General features: G+C 40.0%; 1 protein-coding gene across 1 annotated transcript in view; it reads right to left on the bottom strand.

The window, feature by feature from the left end:
- LOC124302828 (uncharacterized) overlaps nucleotides 1-21,400 on the bottom strand; it is a 99,011-nt gene that overhangs the window by 10,459 nt on the left and 67,152 nt on the right. Inside the window, exons 8-9 of the mRNA XM_046759395.1 lie at nucleotides 6,759-7,332; nucleotides 5,965-6,553 (exon numbers count right to left, since the gene is read on the bottom strand). Of these exons, the coding sequence (XP_046615351.1) occupies nucleotides 5,965-6,553; nucleotides 6,759-7,332 (1,163 nt within the window). The remainder of the gene's footprint in view (nucleotides 1-5,964; nucleotides 6,554-6,758; nucleotides 7,333-21,400) is intronic.

Below are 21,400 nucleotides of genomic sequence, written 5' to 3'. Positions count from 1 at the left end.
TCACGGAATTAGAAATTTACTTACATGCTTCCATGCCTGACAATTTGAATCCCGCTTGACGATGAATTATTCCGTACCTGAAAATATTGGAAGCTATTATTATCAGACAGGAGCTTTTGATAGTTTTGGATACAACTACTTTCCGATAAAATGCACAAAACAAATCGTGAATGAAACGCATTTTTAATTTTATGTGAATAAAGAATCTGTTCACAATTAACGTTGTTTTTACTTACCTACCTCTGTTGGTCCAGACTCCCACTTGTTAATGACATTTCACATCGAATTTCAGATTTTTTATTTATATAAATAACATCCAATTTCTGTATCATTTGATATTTGCTCTTCCATTGAATGCTTTATTGCGTCGGTTAAATATTTTCCGATATCGACCACGGTATTGCTGAACGGTACTGTTCTTCTTGGACAATTCACGTTACATAAAAATAAACAGCAACATAACCTCAATCCGCGGTTTTATGCGCGAGAGATTTACAGCTCCTGAGTATTGTCTCATTTTGAGTACGTTGGCCCCCTGCTCAGCAGACAAAAAGATCGCCGCGGGGCGATTTCACCGGCCTATGAGATTGAATTATTTGGCGCATGCGCATTGACTGTATAGTTTCTAGAGATTGTCCCGGTATTTCAAGCTAGACATTACGTATTACTTTGTTTTTTTTATTATAATTTTTGATTCCAGAATATTGTATCGAGTATCTTGTTTGCCTCAATTCGGATTACAGTAGAACCTCGATTATCCTAACCAATTGGAACCGAGACTAGTTCGGATAATCGAAACATGGGTTTTTTAGGACCAGATCATAAACAACACTTTTTGCATAAAAACAGTACATACATATATATTAAAATTTGACATATATATATATATTAACTTTGAAATATATATATTAGTGTTCAAGAAAAAAAAATTTAGATTTTTCTTAACGCTACCCGATAAAATGCCTGTTTGGGACCTAAAAAATAATCTCTCAAAATTTGAGCCACGTAGCTTATGCGTAAGAACTGGCGCAAATGATTTTTCGTTTTTTTTTTTCACTTTTTCCTAAAAATCTCCCAAAATATAACATACATGACAAAAAGTCTAAGAAAATCTTTTTTATGAAATTCAATTTACCGTGAAAAAAGTCTTTTGTGATTTTTTCATATATTGCGTATTCATCAAGATATTTACAAAATGCAAAATTACAACGTCAAATATTGACTTTTCTTTTTCTAAACAATATTTTTTTTTTTCAATCTACTTCAGATCTCATATGGTAATTTTCTATTCTCAATAAAAAAAGAAATTTCATATCGAATCCCAAATTTTGTTGATCGGCTCTGAATTGACAAAAATTGACAACGTTCGGATAATTGAGCGTTTGGGTAAACTAAGTCATTGTTCGGATAATTGAGGGTTCGGCTGATCGAGGTTCGGATAATTGAGGTTCTACTGTATTATTATTTCACTAGATTGAATTTATGAACCTCTGATTTAACTTAGATATTATCTGATTGACTTTTAATTCTTTTTTCTTTTCGTTACTCCTAATATTTCTGAATTTCTTCACTATTTGTAATATTACCTGCTTCAACTGTATATTACCTTGACTATTTTTCTTTATAGCGATATTACTATTCTCTCGCTATCTCATTCTATTGTCGCTTACATTGGTACCCTAATTTAAGAACCTTAAATTGTGGATTGCATGCCAGCCTACCTTGATTGACCTATTTTGTAAATCTTGCTGAATGTATTTCAATTAATAGTATCGCGAACGTATGCATTCCTATCGCTTATCACATCTCTCGTCTCGTTAATCTGTTAATTCTCACTTATACCTTTTCTCTGGATGTATTTGAGTTTCTTTCATGATTTAATTGTATCTGAATGTCTTGCATCGCTCGCGTGTAATTATTACCGCTCACCTTTTGTCAATATATTCGATACTATTACCATTATCTATCTGATTGTGTTGATCTGTTGGATAAGACCCCTCCCCTCTACCATTATCTTGTCTACACTGAGCCAGCTGTGCAAACCATCGTAGAACCTGAACGTTTCTTCTCTTGTCTTTTCTGTAATTATCTTATATCTGACGCTACCGTGTCTGGCGCCCAATAATAATATCTTTATCGTTAATTATCTTATTAATCAGATCAGTACCTGCGCCGTAGGGTAACCGGACTTTAGCCCTCACAATTATTATTAAAAACAAAAATTCAAATAAAAGAAATCCTGGTTACAGTTGATGGCGACGAGTTCCTTGGGTATGAGTTTCTTGCTGTAGCTCATAAAATTTTGCACATCTATACATTTCCATAGTGTAGGAGGGATGTTGCAATTGCGTTAATTTTCTAGTGTTAATACGGGTAGAACATTGACTATTCAACTTTCTTCGTGCTCGCTTTTATTCCCACGCACAAGAATTTTCATGATAAAGTGAAGGGGTTAAAAAGATTACGGATCCATTAGCGGCACAACATCAAATACAACACTTTCTGTGAAAACATGCAATTCTGGGAACAATATCTATATGTTGGACAACTTGACACATCTATTATACGAAGATCTACAATTATTAACTTCTTTCCCCGAGATATTTCAGACAAAGATATTTTTCGAATGCTGCCGCACGCATTTCCACGAATTGATGTCCATCCTAATGTAAAATGCTTACGATTCTTGTTGGAAGGAAGATTTTGGTTGTTCGTTAGGCGCGAGCAGAATACACGAACCATATCTAGTGTTGACGAGTCTTAAAGTAGGGGAGCCCAAGAGGCTAAATGGGATGTTATTTTTGCGTTGCGGGAACCTATTGGATTGTGAAGATTAGATACTAAAAAGAAAAAAAGTTCATATGATATATGCCCTTTCACTGCCGGGGGAAGTGCGTACTAATTTTCAAAAATGTAAAAAAAATTTATAACCAAGAAATACTAGAGTGCGTCAGACATTAATATCGTATACGCCCTATATGCTTCTGGTAACAAAGAAATATTAATCTGCCGGTTTACAAGTCGGAGGTGGCAGCATGAAGGGGTAGAAAATGAAAAAAAAATTCATTCAAGTTTATCGGATAGTCAAGAGGAATGTTAAGTGACCTCTAAAACGTATTATATTCAAAAGACTGACGATTTGGATGCAGTCAGAACTCACGGCCGATTTTCGAAAATGTAAAAAAAAATCGTGACCTCGAAATACTCGAGCTCATCAGATTTATATGCAGACGGTTCAGCTTGATGTCCTTGTTGTGCTAACCTAGAATCTGACAATTATGTAGAGAAATTTCGTTGTTCTGACAGTTTAAAAAAAAATTGTTAATCTTTTTTTTTGTTATTGAATGGAATAATTACAATGAACAGAACATAATATATAATGTAAAAAATATACATATATATATATCTATTTATATATATATATATATATTTATATATATATATATATGTCGGCGCAAGAAGCCGGCAGCCTCAGCGCTTGACACTTGTAACTGTCGTACTACTTTTGTTTTGATTTAGACCACACAAGTATTGTTATTAAGTTTCGATCTTTGTAATCTAGCAGGGTGGGTAAGGTACCTAACTTTTATCCTATAGTTTACCTTGGGGAAGTCGAGAGACGAGAGAGCAGTGATAGTCAGAGGCTCGAGCGTGAAGGACCGAGAGCGTCTCGAAATCCCCACACACCTACCCGCTGCTACATTAGTGTTAGTTTTGTTTTGAAGAGTAAAAGAAGAGATAATCTGAAATCATGAGTGACTCTCCCGATCACCTCTATCACCCATTAATACCTCCGACATATATATGTAAAATTTTACCATATATTTATAAGAAAATGGTCCGAGAGAGTGAGAAATAGAGAAAGAGTGCGATGGGGAGAGAGGCGCGGAGTGGGAAATACATAGTTCCCAGCACCTGCACGTACCTCACTTTATTAATAATTTAAGCTTTTTCACTTTGTAGAAACCGGTATATTATGTTATATCCGTAATCCTTACATGATTTCTTTCAAAATAAAAAATAAATTTAACCGCGCTCGAATACTTCCAGGTGACATTTTTTTTTGCAAACTAGTGACTCGCTTATTTTCTTATATCATGATCATATCGTCAGAATATTGAAATTTCCACTTTTCTGCATTTAATTAACTTACCTTCTGTCAATCTGACGAGCTCGAATTAATTCAAGGATCGATTTTTTTTTACTAATCTGATTGGCTGCCTCAGACGCACCCTTGTATATTAAGGGTTCATATATGGTGGTCGTTCATAACAGGGTGCAAGGTTTCTTCCCTTATGTTTTTCTGCCCGGCTTAAATAAAACCCAAAATCCCCGCTTGGGCTCCCCTACTATTATAAATGTTATGTCGTACACTACCCCAATTTCCAGATCCACCACTCTCTTCTTCGGCAGAGTTTCCAGGCAACTCACGGGCTGATTTTGTTGAGATCCAGCGCGTTTGATGAAAGGTTCACAAGTTTATCGAAGAAGAGATACAATAGTTTACCACGAAAACAGAATGACTTTCAGTACAGCTCGCAATTTGTATATCATCTACACTAGGGTGGTTCAAAAAAACATGACATTCTCGTTTTTCGAAATGAATAATTCCCAAGACCCAATATTTTATAATTCTTGTGGCATTTCCATGAATTGAAAAGTTTGATTACATCATCTGACAATGAGTTATTCTTTTTCTCCGTTAGGGTAGTATATGCTTATTGTAACTGTAGCTCATGAGACGATTGTATTTCAATAAAACTGCATTTTTTAATAAATATAGACATTTCACGATGAGAGTGAATTTAGCGACTGAAGCCAGAACTGATGAAATTTTAAGAGCGACTGAATATGTTTTATGAGGCACTGGTAAAAAGCGGGTGAAATATTCTATTCCTTGAGGAATTTCTTTACGATTTCTCTTGGCTCAACGAACAGATCGACTAGAAAAGATCAAATACGTTGAAAACGAAAGTCATGAGAATTTTTTTCGCAACGGGGAATCATAAAAACCACTCGCCGGGAACGAAATCAGAAATTTCGCATCTCACGAGATGGGGGGGGATCAGACTGGCGCAGGCGGTACAATGTCATTATGTCCTAGAACTAAAACGCCCGAAGTATAGGCAGAGAATGCTCTGTGTACAGACGTGGGTGAGTATTTCAGATATTTATAGCCGCTGCATTGAATTCATCATTTTTACCCTACCCAAGGTGCGCAATTATTGAGAAAAAATTTAAATTTGTATGTTTTATTATAACCTTTGTATCATCGTAGGTGTCTAATGGTATTGCACATGGAAAACCTCAACTCTTCCAGACTATAATAGTATATTGTGTTACAAGGGCGAATACTGAATGACTTTTGATAAGTGTAAAGATTCGAGCGTGAGCCGAAGGTGAGTGCTGCGTTTATGTGAATACAAGTGTGAAGCTGCAATTGCGTAAGTATGAGTGTGAACGCAACATAAGCCAAGGTGAGCACTGTAATCACACGAGTCAGATCATTAGCGTCACCTGTTTGGATAGTTCGACGATGTGAAGTTTACGAAGTGTGCGTACGGTACTCCGTTTTCCAAAAGTGTGGTGAGACGTTGTTGGTACATTGCAAAATTGAAACGCATAGCTCTTTCTACTAGAGCTCTTTTTGGCACATACATACTCTTGAACAACATAAATTCGTGCACTGTGTCATTAAGCGTCCGTTACCTGATCCTACTTTTAGGTGGTGTCAAGGTACCCGCGATGCTTTTTGAAACTAATTTTCCCTCACATATGTTGCAAGAAATAGCATGCATTATACGTTCTGATAAGCGATATCTATCGGGTGTAATTACAGAACCTCTGCCTTGGGTCATGACGTGTTTACATGGGTGTGAGTGCGAACTCATGTTCGGCTCGTGCCGTAAACTGTACTTTCACATTTGAGTGAACGATGATTATGCTGTATTATGTTTATCTTACCATATCAGAGTTGAGAGATAGAAATTGGGTGGTTCCGTACTTGATGCACTCTCGTTGCCTTAATTGGAGTATGGCCTGATAAGTGTGATAGTTACTCCTCTCAGCAGTCTTTTGGACTGCAAGATTTCTAAAGACGTAGTTGTCGTTGACTGGCAGCCACGATGAATTACTTGTTGAGAATCCTGCCAAACTGGTATTATCCCATTGATAGGGAGTTCGCGCAGGATCTCGCGTGAACAGCTGAAATCGATCTGGCCCAGCATTAATCGCATGTGGGTCTTGTGTATCGTTAAATGAAACCTCGGTATCTAAAAGGGCCAGCTCTTCACCCATGTAAGTAAACGTAGTTCCGCGTAGGAGTAGCAGCATGTTCAAACCATCAGCACGGTTCAGGCCAAACTTTGAAGCGATGCGAGTATTGTCGTGATTACCAAGAATCCAATTTGATGTTCGATTTTCTGGCAATATGGCAAACCATTCATTAAATGCATTGATATAGCTGGATGCTGATGAAAGCCGAGTCAAATTGGTAATCATAGCGAAATTCAATGGCACATGAGCTCCTTGGTGAGTTTGATTACCAAAGTACCTGCAAATAAAACGGTGTTCGGTTTCATCATCAATTCTAGCAAATTAATATATATAATATTATGCATATTACATCAATATATCTAACAATGAATATACGCATTCGCATATACATAATTATATAATATTAATATATCATTTACGGGATGAAGATGATTAGCAATGTTTGTTATATTACAATACACCAATTTAATTTGCTCATTCACCTAGACACCACATTTTGGTTAGCTGAGGAGTCTGTAATCAGAATTCGTGCTTGGCCATCAGATTGTTCGGCATGTTCATCGACGACCGTTCGCCATTGATAGACGATGTCTACGGTTTCATCACGATCGGTTGTGTAAATGTGTTCGAGATAGTCGTAATCCGTTTCCAGAATGTAAGGATCTGGGTTTGCATTACGTGGTTCATCAAAGAAGTCCTCATCTTCGAAAAGATGAGCAACTGAACAGATGCGAAAACCGTCTACTTCCTGATCAAGCCAGAACTTGAGGACATTAGTCATTTCCGTTACTACATCAGGATTACGAAAGTTCAAATCCGGCTGACTGGTATGGAATTGATGCAAGTAGTACTGTTGTCGCTGTTCACTCCATGTCCACGCAGAACCACCGAACACGCTTAACCAGTTGTTCGGAGGCTGAAGTCTGTTATCTGATACGATTCCATCTTTCCAAATGTAGTAGTCTGTGTAGGGTTCAATACGTGCGATAGAATTTTGGAACCAGACATGTTCATTGCTCGAGTGGTTCGGAACAAAGTCGATGATAATTTTCAGTTCTGAAAATATCATAATTCATAAATAAATTAACACAAAAATTATCGGTACTTAACGCCAATGTTTCATTATTTCCTCAGGGCCCGTCGGAAGAATACTTAGGATTAATCACTTGTTTCGGCATTGCAGTTCTTTGAAGGAAAATCATAAGACTCTTCAATAATATTTTCAATTAGCAAAAATTCACTTACAGGTGTCGTCATATTGACTCGCAGGTAAAATAAATTTTGACAAGGCTGAATAAAATTGATAGAACTAACTAGTTCTTAGCATGCAATGAAAAGATTTAAAATACTGGCGTAGAATACGATAAAAAGAGTTTTATTTTCTGAACTGCGGTACTCAGAAAAATTATTTACACCAGATGTCCTTAAAATTGATTTTGTGGTTCCGGAAAAAGTATTGGAATGTGAGACGAATGATTCAAATATCATAAAAAAAAATCCAAAAGTTACAGAAAACTGATCAGATGAACGAAAAACCTAACAAGCAGATTAGGTACCTCCGACGTTGCAGAAACGGGTTCCCGTTTCCCGTGATGAAAGTTTAAGAACTCCGAATTAACGTCGTTTTTGATTTTTGATCGAGTTGGCCTTGGTTGCTGAGATATCGCGATTTGAAAATTTAAGATTTGTTACTGGAGTAGAGACCGTTTCGGCTCGCGCGTGAAGTGCGTTAATTAAGCGTGGACGTGTGAACCTAGAGCTGGCGTAGCTGATACGGTAAGATGACGGACTAGAACGCTGAAAGTTCACGGTTCGCGTCTACGTATGTTTCTTTTTCATTCTTTAAAATTTAAAAAAAAATTTTTCAGTCCGTTTGAAATATATTTTCTCAATCTCTTATGAGACTTTGCATGCGTAGGTAAATAAGACAATTCGAAAATATCTATTACCAGTTATATTTTCATATATTATACACTATGTTGAGAAATGAGTGATAAGAAGAACTTAGAACATTTGCAAATGAGTTTGGTTTTATTTAATATACAATTTGATCAGTGTGCTATTTGAGATTTGAGAATGTCTGGATTATATTAATCCCCTAAAAACCAGGTTGTGATTTATGGTGTTTCTAGATCTTAGGAATCACTTGAAAAGTCAATTTTGATTTATGTTAATCACTTGAGAAGCCAATGGTGATTGTATTAACCACTTGAGAAGTCAATTGTGATTGTATTAATCAGTTGAGAAGTCGGATATGATTTATGACACGATAATTCTTTTTTTGAGGTGGTACAGTCAAGCTTCACGTGCGAGCACAATGAGATGAAAAGTAATACTGATTGACAGCTAGAAGAGCCGGTAACTAGGCGCGTTCTCAAAGGTAGTGAATAGTGAATAAGAAGTTTCTTCTCTGCATGCACGATGTATAAGGAGACTCTAATGTGTAGATGTTGTGTTTACCCTTTTTGAATCCTTGCTTCCGATGAGAAGCCCGTAAGACAAGCAATGCCGTCTATTGAATGATATGCGGATGTGCAAATCATTTATCTACGAGAGAATATTTGTTGAAAGAATGTAAATTCGAAAAATTGGTGATTTAGAAAAATTAACGACGGAGCCAGGAATCGAACCTGGCGTCTAGAGATGCTTGACCGGAGCCTTAGCCTCCACTAGACCACCTAGCCGCCCTGACTCTGTTGTCGTTAATATCTCTCATCACCAGTGAGTTCGAATTTGTTTTCCTGTGCCCGGTTTATGTGTGAATAAGTAGTGAATAGTTTTGGTTAGTCCACGTTGAATGACAGCTGCTTCTTGAGAGATGCCTTTGAGAATACAGATTTTCAAACATTTCAGCCCACCATCAGCAACGCTGTTGATTTTATTTATTTATTCATTTTCTTCATTAAAATCCAACAGCCCAAAGTGCCAATAACAGGGTTACTCAATTTACATAGTTATCGACAGAGACAGAGTTAACATATATTGTTGTTGTATGTTGATTTTACATGAACTAAAATTTTTAATTTAAATATTTGATATAACATATTGATTACATTAGATTTGGATATTGGTTCAAATAGCTTAATTTGCGTTTACTAATGTATTAAGTTGTTTATTCATTCAACTGTTTTCGCGTAGTGAAATGAGAGTTCACGCAATAGAGTTGGCCGTGAGGGGATTTTGATAATAAATGTAACTCTTCTTTAAGGAAGTGTTTAGGATCGAGCAGTGTTCCCTGCTCGATACTGTAGATGTGATTGTTTGTTGATGATTGTCGTTTTGCCATTCCGAGTCACCAGACGAAGATTGGTCTCCCCTTCCGCTACACGCCGTTGAAGATCGTCGCGAGTGGCCTTGTGTTGAGCCTGCTGCATTTGAGTCCAATCTTTCGCTATTACTATGTTGTTCAAGTTCAGATCCGGAGAGAGCTGGTTGGCTTTCTTGTATTTTATGAAGTTCAGTATTATTATAGCAGAGGAACAATTGTTAGCAAATGTGATTTTCAGAGGTCTCGGTTTTTGAAGCGCTGGAGAATATTTACCGATACGAGATTGAGAATATACGGATGAATCAACGTTAAGCGCAGTGCAGAGTCTAGTGGTGAAATCCGAATCTCGGTTAGTTCGTGCTTCTAACTCAGCATCGGATGATTCAGGAACATCGTATAATATCACATTGTTACGCCTGGAGAATCTTTCTTCAACTTCTGCCAAGACAGATTCCTCATTGTCTGGCGGAAATGCTTCAATAGTACTGATCTTGTCTGTGTTTGTTTTAACTTTGCCTTCTAACGATTCAACCTTGTTAATAAGATTCTTATTCTCTCCTTCTATTTTCTTAACTCTACCATCTACAGACTCACGCAGAGAATCTACACTCCCTTGTACTTTATCTAACGCAGCTGCGATGTCTGTTTGCAATTTCGTATTTTCCTCTCTGATAAGTGTACGTAGATCTTTATATGAAGACGTTTTCTTTGCGCCGCAGCATCTTTGAAATGCACCATTTGTTAAAACACTGCTTGCTTTCGCACAACTGAGGTGATATGTAGCATTACACTTAGGACAATCAACACAGTCAGTGACAATGTTGCTAGAGCAGCCACGGCACATACGAGACATGTTAGATGTTTGTGAACAAAGCCAGTCAATAACAAGATGTAGGATGTTTTGCTGTTACCTACAAGTAGACCACAGGTGTCAGCATCAGGCACTATAATGACGTATCATAGTGGAGATATTATAGTTATTATTATTGACTTATTGAGTTGTAATTATGGAGAATTACTTGGTTATGCAATGATCCAGATGTACGTTTATATTTCAGATTAATAACAAGGTTTAATTTCACACTTAGAGATCGAATTTAAGCTAGTAGACACATTAATAGTTACACAAGATACGAATTTATCTCAAGGCAACGGTATCAGCACAAAGCAGTACACGATGTATCACAGTAGTGTTAGTACTTTTAATATAGAATTAATTCGTTATGTAATGTTCCAGGTGTATGTTTATATTACAGAATGGTAACAAGGATTAAATTCACACTTGGAAATCAATTTTACGCTAGTGGACGCACTAATAATTACACAAGCTACGGATTTATCACACGGCAATAAAACGTGACTTTATTCTGCCGCCATCTTGGCTCGTGCTCGTGTAGATGATGAGTTGCCTTGAGGAGTCACAAGAAGGAGGGTGAGCTTTGCAATCGGTCTGGTGAGCTTGGCAATCAGTCTGGTGAGCGTGGTTGTGGCCGTCTTTATGGACACCACGCTTGGTAAGTCCATCCTGTCCTGGTAATAGATTGAGTACCCTAGCCATTGGCTATTTTCCGGGAGGTAGGCGCTCATCAGTGAGCAGTACTAATGAGCTCACCTGAATGTCGTTGTGAGGATGGTGCCATTTTGACATGGCTTGCAGTCGTTGCAAGTATTGAGTTGACCACAGATGCCAGAACTGTTGCACCCTTTGCTGGATGAGCTGCCATCGAGATAGTCTGTTGGTTGAGATGTCCAGTAGTGAGGGCCCAGGGACTGCATTAAGCGCAGTTCCAATGAGAAAATGTCCCTGTGTGAGCACTGCGGTATTGTCAGGGTCATCGCTGAGCGGTTCGAGCGGCCTTAAATTGAGAATCGCTTCTATTTGAGCGAGGAGCGTAGCGTCTCCTCGTATGTGAGCACGGTGTCTCCGACCGTTCTTCTGAGGTGAAATTTGAGAGAGTTTACCACTGCTTCCCACTTGCCACCCATGTGGGGGGCTGCCGGTGGGTTGAAATGCCATTAAGTCTTATCTTGGGCTAGTAGTGATGAGATTGCTTGATGACCTGATGGGCTTTCGATGAAACATTGCTTGAGTTGAGCATCGGCGCCAATGAAATTGGTTCCACAGTCGGAGTAGAGTGCGGAAGGAAGTCCTCTTCTTGAGATTAAGCATTTGCAGGTAGCAATGAACCCGTCAGGTGTGTGGTCAGAGACTACTTCTAGGTGAGTAGCCGATGTTGTGAGACAGACAAATACACATATCCATCCCTTGTACGTGCTTGAGCCTCGACCCTTCCAGGTTTTGAGCGTGAGCGGGCCAGCGTAATCAATGCCTGTATGTGAGAACGGGCGTGATAGTGTGACTCGCGCCGGAGGTAATTGGCCCATCAATTGCTGAGCGCGATTTCCCCTTTGACGAGCACACACCACACACCTGAGAATACATGATTTGATGGTGCTCTACCTCCGATGATTCAGTAGAGTTGTCTGATAAATGCCAGAGTTACCTGAGTTTCTCCATGCATCGGTTGGTTGTGAGCGTGAGCAATGATGAGTTCAGAGAGTCTTGAGGTGCGAGCAAGGATTGCTGGATGTTTGTTCTTGTATGAGAGTTCTGACTTCTTAAGTCGACCACCTACTCTGAGCACACCGCAATGGTCAATGAATATCGTGAACGTGTTAAGCGGGTGTGAGTTTGGCAGTTGAGATTGTCGCTGGAGTAGTGCGAGCTCTTCTTGGAAGTAGACTGATTGAGTAGCCTTGACCCAGAAAAGTCGTGAGTCTTCCATACTGCTTGATGGAATGGAAGCTGCTGGTGTTGTATCGAGTTTGCTTGAGAGTTTCTTGATGAATCTGCTGCACAGAGAGGTTATTCTGAGCAGCTTGTTGAGAGATGAGAATTTGTAGACGAGATCCCAATGATATTCTGAAGAAGATTGGACAGCATGCAATGCAATATTTGCACGAGCCTCTTGCGTACATGTAGCATCAGGAGCCGACTCGTTTTGAGCAGGCCATGAGTCCATTGTCTGAGTCATCCGTGATGGTTCCGTCCACCATACAGAGTGTTCTTCGAGCTGATCTGTGGTTATGCCACGCGACGCACAGTCAGCTGGGTTTGAGGTGCCTGGTACATGCCTCCAATGAGCTCTCTCGGTGAGTTCTTGGATTTTCGTAACCCGGTTACATACATAATCCTTCCACCTTGAGGGATGAGCCTTGATCCAGGTGAGTGTTACTTGAGAAGCCGTCCACAGATGAACATTTGTTACGTGCATGTTCAAAGTAGCATGAACATGGTTGATTAGTGTGGAGAGTAGTAGCGCTGCTGTGAGTTCCAACCGCGAGATGGTTAGACGTTTGAGAGGAGCAAATTTAGTTTTTGAGCAGATGAGTGAAATGTTGGTGCCAGTGAACGGTGAGTTGACAAAGAGATACACAAAGGCTGCCATTGCAGTTTGCGAAGCTTCAGAGAAACCATGTAGTTCAACAGCTGAGTCAGTGAGCGTGTTGAATCATCGTGGAATAGAAAGTCTGGCTAGGCTGAAGAGATCTTGTCTAATGCTAAGCCACTGAGTTATGAGTTGTTTTGGGAGTTTGCCAGCCCAGTTGAGTTTGTGTAACCAGAGTGCCTGAAGAAACGTCTTCGATCTAATTACAACAGGTGCGGAAAAGCCCAATGGATCAAATATTTGTGCTACTTCTGATAAGATGAGGCGTTCCGAGAATCTGTCAGAGTGGGCTGATGAGATGGTTGAGGAGTTGATCGTGTCCTGTTGAGATGACTATCGTATTCCAAGGATCTTGGTGTCAAACTCGTCGAATGAGATGCCCGATGCACTTCCACGCTCAGGTGAGACTTCCGCCAACAGTTGTTGCTTCGATATAGAGTGCCATTTTGCTAGCGGAAATCCGCCCGCGTGGCAGAGCCCTATGAGTTGATGAGCGGTCTGACTCGCTCTTTCACCGTGTCTGAGCCTCCGAAGATATCATCAACGTATCGACCATGAGAGATCGGATCCACCGCGACCGGGTATCTTGAGCCTTCGTCTTCAGCGAGCTGAAGCAGTGTCCTCACTGCTGGGAATGGTGCTGCCTTTATTCCATATGTAACAGTCGTGAGCTGATAATGAGATTCCAAGTGCTGCTCGTCTACCCAGAGTATTCCTTGAAGATCCCAATCTTCTGGGTGAATCTTAATTTGCTGATACATTTTTGTGATGTCTGTAGCAAACAAGTGCTTACGTCGGCGTATCCAGATGAGCAAGTTGAAAATGTTGAGCATCAGATTCGGACCAGCATGCATGAGATCATTCAGAGAGTAGCCAGTGGAACTTGCACTAGAGCCATTGAACACCACTCTGAGTTTGGTGGTCGAGCTATCTGGCTTGAGAACCCCATGACGAGGCAGGTAATAGTGAGGCCGTCTACTTGTTGAGTTGTCGTCGAGCTTGATCATGTGATCAGCTCTTTCGTAATCCAGCATGAACTGAGTGTATAATTAGTGATATTGACTATCTCTGCCAAGCCGTTTGAGAATCCGTTGAAGGCACAGATGTGCCGTGTGATGAGAGTTCCCCAAAGCTATTGGTGATAATTTGAGCGGCATTCTCACGATGTAAAGTCCAGTTGAGTCTCTTGAGTGAGTAGTCTTGAAGTGGTGCTCACACTCGTCTACCTCTGGAGTGAGTTGGGATTCACTTGATGTCAGTGGTTCTTCCTGAAGCCAAAACCTTGTTAGCAAGTCTTGCAAGGATGAGTTCGTTGCTTGTGAGACGCCATGTTGCCGTTCTTGTCAGAGTAACCGGTGCATGAATAGGACCTATTACCAGCCATCTAAAGATGGACAATTGAGCAATCGGAGAGCTAAACGAGTGTCTAATGATATTTGCCTTTATGAGCTGCCCGTAGAAGTCTGCTCCTATGATCACGTCTATTGCCCTTGGAGTGAGAAATTCTGGATCAGCTAGGTTCAACCCCTTCAGAGGAGGCCAGGTGAGTTTACTGTGTACCTCACTAGTTGGCAGGACAGTTGTTAGTGTCTTGAGAACATGAGCTGAGATTTTTACTGGGAGTGGTCTATGCCTGGAATGAAGAGCAAGAGTGACAATGCCTCTTGTCTGAGATGTCCTTTTTCCATAGAGGTCAAGTGTTGAGTGCCCCTTTTCAAGGTTCAGCTGTTTGGCGAGAACCTCTGAGATAAATGAGATTTCTGAGCCAGGATCGATGAGTAGTCGAACCTGGTATGATGAGGTCGTCGAGAAGACTGTTGCTGTTGCAGTTGCCAGCAAGGTGAGATGACTACATGTTGTAGATGAGCACGCCGAAGAGTAATCGTGATTATTGACGATCGTCCCTAAACATCACGCTGGTAAAAGTTTGGCTGTTTCAGAGGTTGATGCAGCTTGAGAATCCTGAGTTCTGAGAGCGTTCAGTTGAGGGACCGAAGATGGTTGAGAGGTCTGAGTGCCGCTGCACGTCTTGCAGTGCCTGGAGTTGTTGCACTTTCGTGCATTGTGCCTACCAAGGCAGTTGCAGCACAGGCTCCTCTCCTTAACGAGCCTTACCCGTGCATCTAATGAGCAGTCTCGAAACTTCAAACTTGATGGATGCTTGCTGGTGGGTGGACTGAGACGTCTGCTGAGTCGACTGCGGTTTGTTAGAAGCCTGATATGAGCTGGCTTTTTTGGGAATAGCTCCCTTAGCAGTATTCGATTGAGCAGGAGTTGAGTTCTGCTCGATGTGCTCTAACGTACGGGCACGAGCCATGAGAAACTCGGTGAGCTGGCTGAGAGAAGGGAATTCTTCGGAAGAGGCTAGGGACGTTTCCCAATTCTCACGAGTATCTCGACCGAGCAGTCCACCCATGCGGGTTACCATGAGACAATCATTGCTGCCTTCAGTTGTGAGCGTTCTAAGAGCCTGAGTTGTCTCGTTGATAATATTCACCATCTTGGTGAGTGAGATGGCCTGACGTTTTAGCATCGGCTTAAGGTTGAGCAATCTATCCAGGTGAGGTTTGATGATCAGCCGCTTGTTCTCAAATCTACCATTGAGCAGCTCCCACGCCTATGTGTATGACGACGAGTCCGGGGTGAGATTGACGATGAGTTCTGACGCATCACCTTGCACCGCCGTCTTCAGATACTAAAATCTTTCGAGATCACTGAGATGTCAGCGATTGCCGATGACAGATATAAACATCGCCTTGAAATCTGGCCATTTCCTCATATCCCCACTGAAGGTCGGCACCATTAGTTCGGGTAGACGTGAGCGGGTACGAGATCCTGGTTCGACTGAAGCGGTTGGTTGAGCAAGCCATGTGAGCGGTTCTTGGAGACGTTCAAGCAGGCGCTTGTTCTTGAGCACCAGCTTGGGTTCGTTGAGGCTGACCTTGGCAAAGTATGAGTGGTCTAGGTGAGCGGGAGGCCAATGAGAGACTAGCCATGAGTGTTCGGTGCGGAAGACCTGATGGATCTCGTCCAGTTGGTCGAGCATCATGGTGACATCGGTGAGCGCAATATCGTCGGAAGGTTCTGTCATTTGAGTGAGCATATCCTCCATCGACTCAATTAGCTCATTCTGAATTGACTCGCAGAAACAATTTAATGCTGAGCACCGACATTGAGTTGCTTCGAGTTCTTCGGCCTGAACCTTGAAGATGGTCTGCGGCCGTGAGGAGGTCAACTGTCGGTGTTATCAGTGGCACCGGCAATGTTGTTAAGGAGTCTGTTGATCCTTTGGCGGTCGACTTGTCATCGCGCATGAGAGGCATTGTTGATGCACACGTGAGGGCGAACAAGTCACAAAAGTAAACACCACAACAAGGTGAAAAGGTGAAGAATCAAAGATGAGCAGACAACTGCGTGAGAGCGAGAGAAATAGCACTATACGCGAACCGCAAGGGATGGAGAAGGTCAGAGTTAATCCGCGCACTACACGAGAGCGAGCGAGATAGGCTTAATCCTGGCTATGAGCGAGAGCGAGAGAGTCAGAGTTAATAGCACAATGATTAATATTTAAGAGATTACAAATGTTCTATCCGGCTCGAAGGACCAAAATGTTGAGAAATGAGTGATCAGAAGAACTTAGAATATTTAAAAAAAAGTTAGGTTTCATTTAATGTACAATTTGATCAGTGTGCTATTTGAGATATAAGAATGTCTGGATCATATTAATCCCTTGAGAACCAGGTTGTGATTTATGGTGTTTCTAGATTTTAGGAATCACTTGAGAAGTCAATTTTGATTTATGTTAATCACTTGAGAAGCCAATGGTGATTGTATTAATCACTTGAGAAGCCAATTGTGATTGTATTAATCAGTTGAGAATTCGGATATGATTTATGACACGATAATTCTTTTTTTGAGATGGTACAGTCAAGCTTTACGTGCGAGCACAATGAGATGAAAAGTAATACTGATTGACAGCTAGAAGAGCCGGTAACTAGGCGCGTTCTCAGAGGTAGTGAATAGTTTTGGCTAGTCCACGTTGAGCGATAGCTGCTTCTTGAGAGATGCCTTTGAGAATAGCTATTCTCAAACACGCTACATGAACGTCATTATGCTAGAATAATACAATAAAATGGTTATTCTAATAACAAAGGCATAAAATTACGTAAAAAATATAATTGTTCAAAAAATAATTAATTTAATACACACATGCAAATTTTATACGACGTAATCATTCTGATTCTTCTTCACTACTACTGATATGTCGACAAATTAAGGGGTGGAAACCATCATAAAAGTAAGTGAAGTACAAAGGCTTACGACACCACGAACATAAGATGAGCGCAATACCACCACAACCACATTTAACCTTGCGAATCTGACCAGGAAAGCAAACTTCGTTTACATTTTGAAAAACTGTTCTGTTTGGCGTTAATTTGGCTGCAAACCACGCATACTCTAACATATCTGAAAATATTGGCCCGGACATTTGATGGTAGATTAAATAATTTATTTTGACAGCATCGTCTCTGCTATTTATTCAGCGGTGTTGTTGAAATAGACAAGTACTATTTTGCAGTCGTTTGATAAAATTTTTTACTTGTCTATAAAAATGAACGTCACACGGTTGGCAATAAGGTGTACAATCTGCTGGAATAATTTTTAATTTGCAGGTTGGATCGTTGTCCTCGTTGATGAAGGTCGAGTCAAAGTGGAAGAATCAGTTTGGCTTCCCCACGAATCAATTATTAAAAGGAAATCCGCCTGCCTCACGCACGGTTTCAAAACTTTTTCAAGAAATTCATTAAACAATTTCGAAGTTAATTTCCCCGATGTCAATGCAGTGACGGTAACATTCTTATGAATGCTTGTCAGTTCGTTGATATGTGTTTGAATTCGTGGCCCAAATTTACCAGTTTGTTCTTGTAAACAAATGAAGACATGTGGAAGCAATTCACCAGAAGCTGTCGTACAATATTGCGCGGTGTATGAATGGCTTACTTTATTCGAGTCTCCCAAATATACATGAACCATTTTATCTTCCATGTGTGACAGCGTTCGATTTACACCAACACGGTACTCACAGCCAGTTTGATCTGTGTTAATCACAAAATCTAGATCGTAGTTTAGAATCACTTTCGACACTTTCTATTGGAAAAGTTTTACAGATTCCATGAGAGCCTCTGGTGATTTCATTCCTGTTTGTTTGATATATTTGGTGACCTTTCGCTGTCAAATCCAACCTCTTTTTTTGAAATCCCTCACCCACTGGGTTGATGCAGTAAATTTAAAGTTATCATATTGTATCGCTGCAGCTAATTCTCATTGTTGAGGCGTTCGTGTGGTAACAGGCTTCATACTTTTTCTCGCTTTAACAAATCGATTGTAAGTCCACTTGTCAATCATATTCCATTTGTCAAAAGATGTTTGTAATGTTTGTAGGAAACAGGTAAGAGAGTTAACACAGTGTTTACGTAGCGAAAGCTTTATTTCGACTCTGATACCGGCGTACAATCTTGGAGCTTATCCACACTTCACGAGTGTGAGGTGGGAATACGTACAGAGACACTCGTTGCTCACACGCCTATTCTACAATGTTCCTCCGTTTTTTATTTCTTGTTCCCAAATTTTCAGTATGCCTTTGTGTTTTAACGCTCTTCCCCCACTATTCTTTAGGATCTCCAACGACCACTTCGAGTGTTTCCTCGCCATATTGATAATTTTTATTTTCGATTCTAACGGACCTGTGTCATGCCACGAGGTCGTTTTTGGGATGGACAATATTCACTATGCGCAGACTCTGAAGATGATGTCGATGAAGATTTTATTAGTGAATAATCGGGGGATATAGCTATTGTTTGGCTTCCGTCGGAAATTCCCATCTTCTCATTTTATAAAAATAATTCTTCCGTTTTTATCAAGTCCGCATCTTCTATGGTTGTTATCATTTGTTCGACCATCTTTTCGACGAAAGCGATTGATTTCGTCGATGGATTTTCACTTCCGGCATCGAAAACGATATTCCTCTGACGCAAAGTTTGAACACATTCATACATAGCATCGGTGACGTCTTTTTTTGAATGAATGAATTCGTAATTAACGATTTCACTTTCCGAAAGGGATGGATTCCGGGCTCCCGAAGTACTTGAACGGTCTTCTTTAATTGCACCAACAATATTTTCACAGTGAATAAGTCGCTTCGTCGAGAATTGTAGCGAAACTGATGGTATAGAACACAGATACAGGTTCTATATAGCACTATATGGATTACCTGACCGAAAACTGGTCTTTACCTGTGACGGAACAATGAAAAATATCCCTCCGGCCAAACCTTGTAAAGACACAAATACCTGGAATATTGCATACGCTGGTCCACCTGCAGGATTTTCTATAACACATAAATACCTGGAGTATGTACTCTGATTTTTCTATGAAATAACGACAAGTACCTATAAACACTGACTTGCGCATGCAAAGTCTTATAAGAGATTGAAAAAATATATGAAAAATGAATTGGAAAAAAAAAAAAATTGAGAAAAAAACGTACGTCGACGCAAGCCGTGAACCTTCAGCGTTCTAGTCCGTCGTCTTACTGTGTCAGCTGCGCAAGCTCTTGGTTTACACGTCCACGCTTAACGCTCACGTGCGAGCCGAAACGGCCCCCACTCTGCTAAAAACTCTGAAATTTTCAAATCGCGGTATCTCAGCAACCAAGGCCAATTCGATCAAAAATAAAAAACGACGTTAATTTAGAGGCTTTAAATTTTCACCACGGGAAGCGGGAACCCAATCCGCGTCATCGGAGGTACCTAATCCCCTTGTGAGCTCGCTAATAGGTTACCCTTCATGTTCACAGTCTTTATTGCAATAGCTTAGTTCGGTTTGCTAGATGTTGCAATCGGAGAAATTAGTATACGAGAAAAACTACGAGATGTGTAGAAATGATCTTGGACATGTAAGTCTTGATGAACAAAACCAATTATTGCTGTCAATTTTTCAACCTGTAGCTTGGGCCCTCCTCAGGACACTGTTTATTGTATCATCTACACAAAACACATGAATTTATGAGCGTACTCGTGTGGGTCAGATAGTAACACTGGCAATGTTTGGCAGCGAAAATCCCTGTTCTAGATCTGAAGATGTGTTATTAACAATTCATCGACTATCGAAAATGATTGGTTCCGAAAACCCACTTCATCACAAAAGTACCTTAATTCCAATTTGCACCATCCTTGACCTTACAAAATCTGAACTATAATGAATTTGGTCCACAGAGGAATAAAGTTGACAAATGATTGTTATCATGATAAGGATTTGAAGATTATACGAAACGTGTTGTTGAAGAATAGTTATGCAGCTAATCTATTACATAAGACCATTACATCTAGATGTGCGAAAAGATTATATTTTGACAACAACAATTCTTTGTATTCTGCCTGCAACAATAATTTGCTAAGTTTTATCTCAATACCATATGTTTCTGTATTGTTTGAGTCACCAAATCGGAATTTTCAGAAGTACGATGTACAATGTCTAATCAAAAATTTGACCTACTTGCGACTACTTTTTAATTCTGGAAAAGTCGTCTTCTGGCTATAAGGATAAACGAACATAAAAACAACATCAGAGAGCCTGATAACCATATACGGCTTTATCAAAACATCCTGTTCAATTTCAACATAGCATTGACTATGACAGTGTGAAAAATTTGCATGAAGAGCTACGGTATTGTAACCGCTCAATCCTAGAAATATGCAATATTGTTAGTCACACGGACTCGTTCAATCTGAGACAGGAAATAAAAGAAATAAATAACACCTTTATTGATCCAATTATTGATGCGAATCTCTAGGATAAGTTACCGATTGTATGAATAAGTTACTTGTTGTGCTAGTTTCGTCTCTGTATTCTATTTCCTCCTGTGTCTTCCTATCCATCGTTTTCTTCCGCCCGGAACATCGTAGTGAACGCATATTTTAATTCTGTGGATTGAATCTCGAAATAAACATTTCCCAACTTGATAGAGAGCTGGCAGGGAAGAAGGATGGGAGTAGCAAAATTACCTCGAAAATGGTTTTGACCAGTTCAATAAAACTCCGTGTTATTTCTAAGCTTTGACTTTTTGTAAATGCGGGTGGGGCATATTCTCAGATGGCTACTTTATTGATACTGTACAGTTTGTAGATAAATAATTTTCTTATGTTTATTCTTTTTTTCTAGTTAATGTTTCAAATGTGAGACGTGTCCATGGTCCTTCGTGTATAATTCAATGTTGAATTTATATAGTTATAAGTTACCATAATGTCATGCGAAAAAATTGAATCTTCACGAGGCGATGTTAAAATTTGTGCAAGGTCAGTAACGTTCTTTTATGGTTACTATCTGACCCACATGAGTATGTTTGTAA

The sequence above is a fragment of the Neodiprion virginianus genome, chromosome 4 (assembly GCF_021901495.1).
Source record: "Neodiprion virginianus isolate iyNeoVirg1 chromosome 4, iyNeoVirg1.1, whole genome shotgun sequence".
In the NCBI taxonomy this organism is placed as follows: Eukaryota; Metazoa; Arthropoda; class Insecta; order Hymenoptera; family Diprionidae; genus Neodiprion; species Neodiprion virginianus.
The sequence above is the reverse complement of the archived record's forward strand: the minus strand, read 5'-3'. Positions and strand labels throughout refer to the sequence as shown.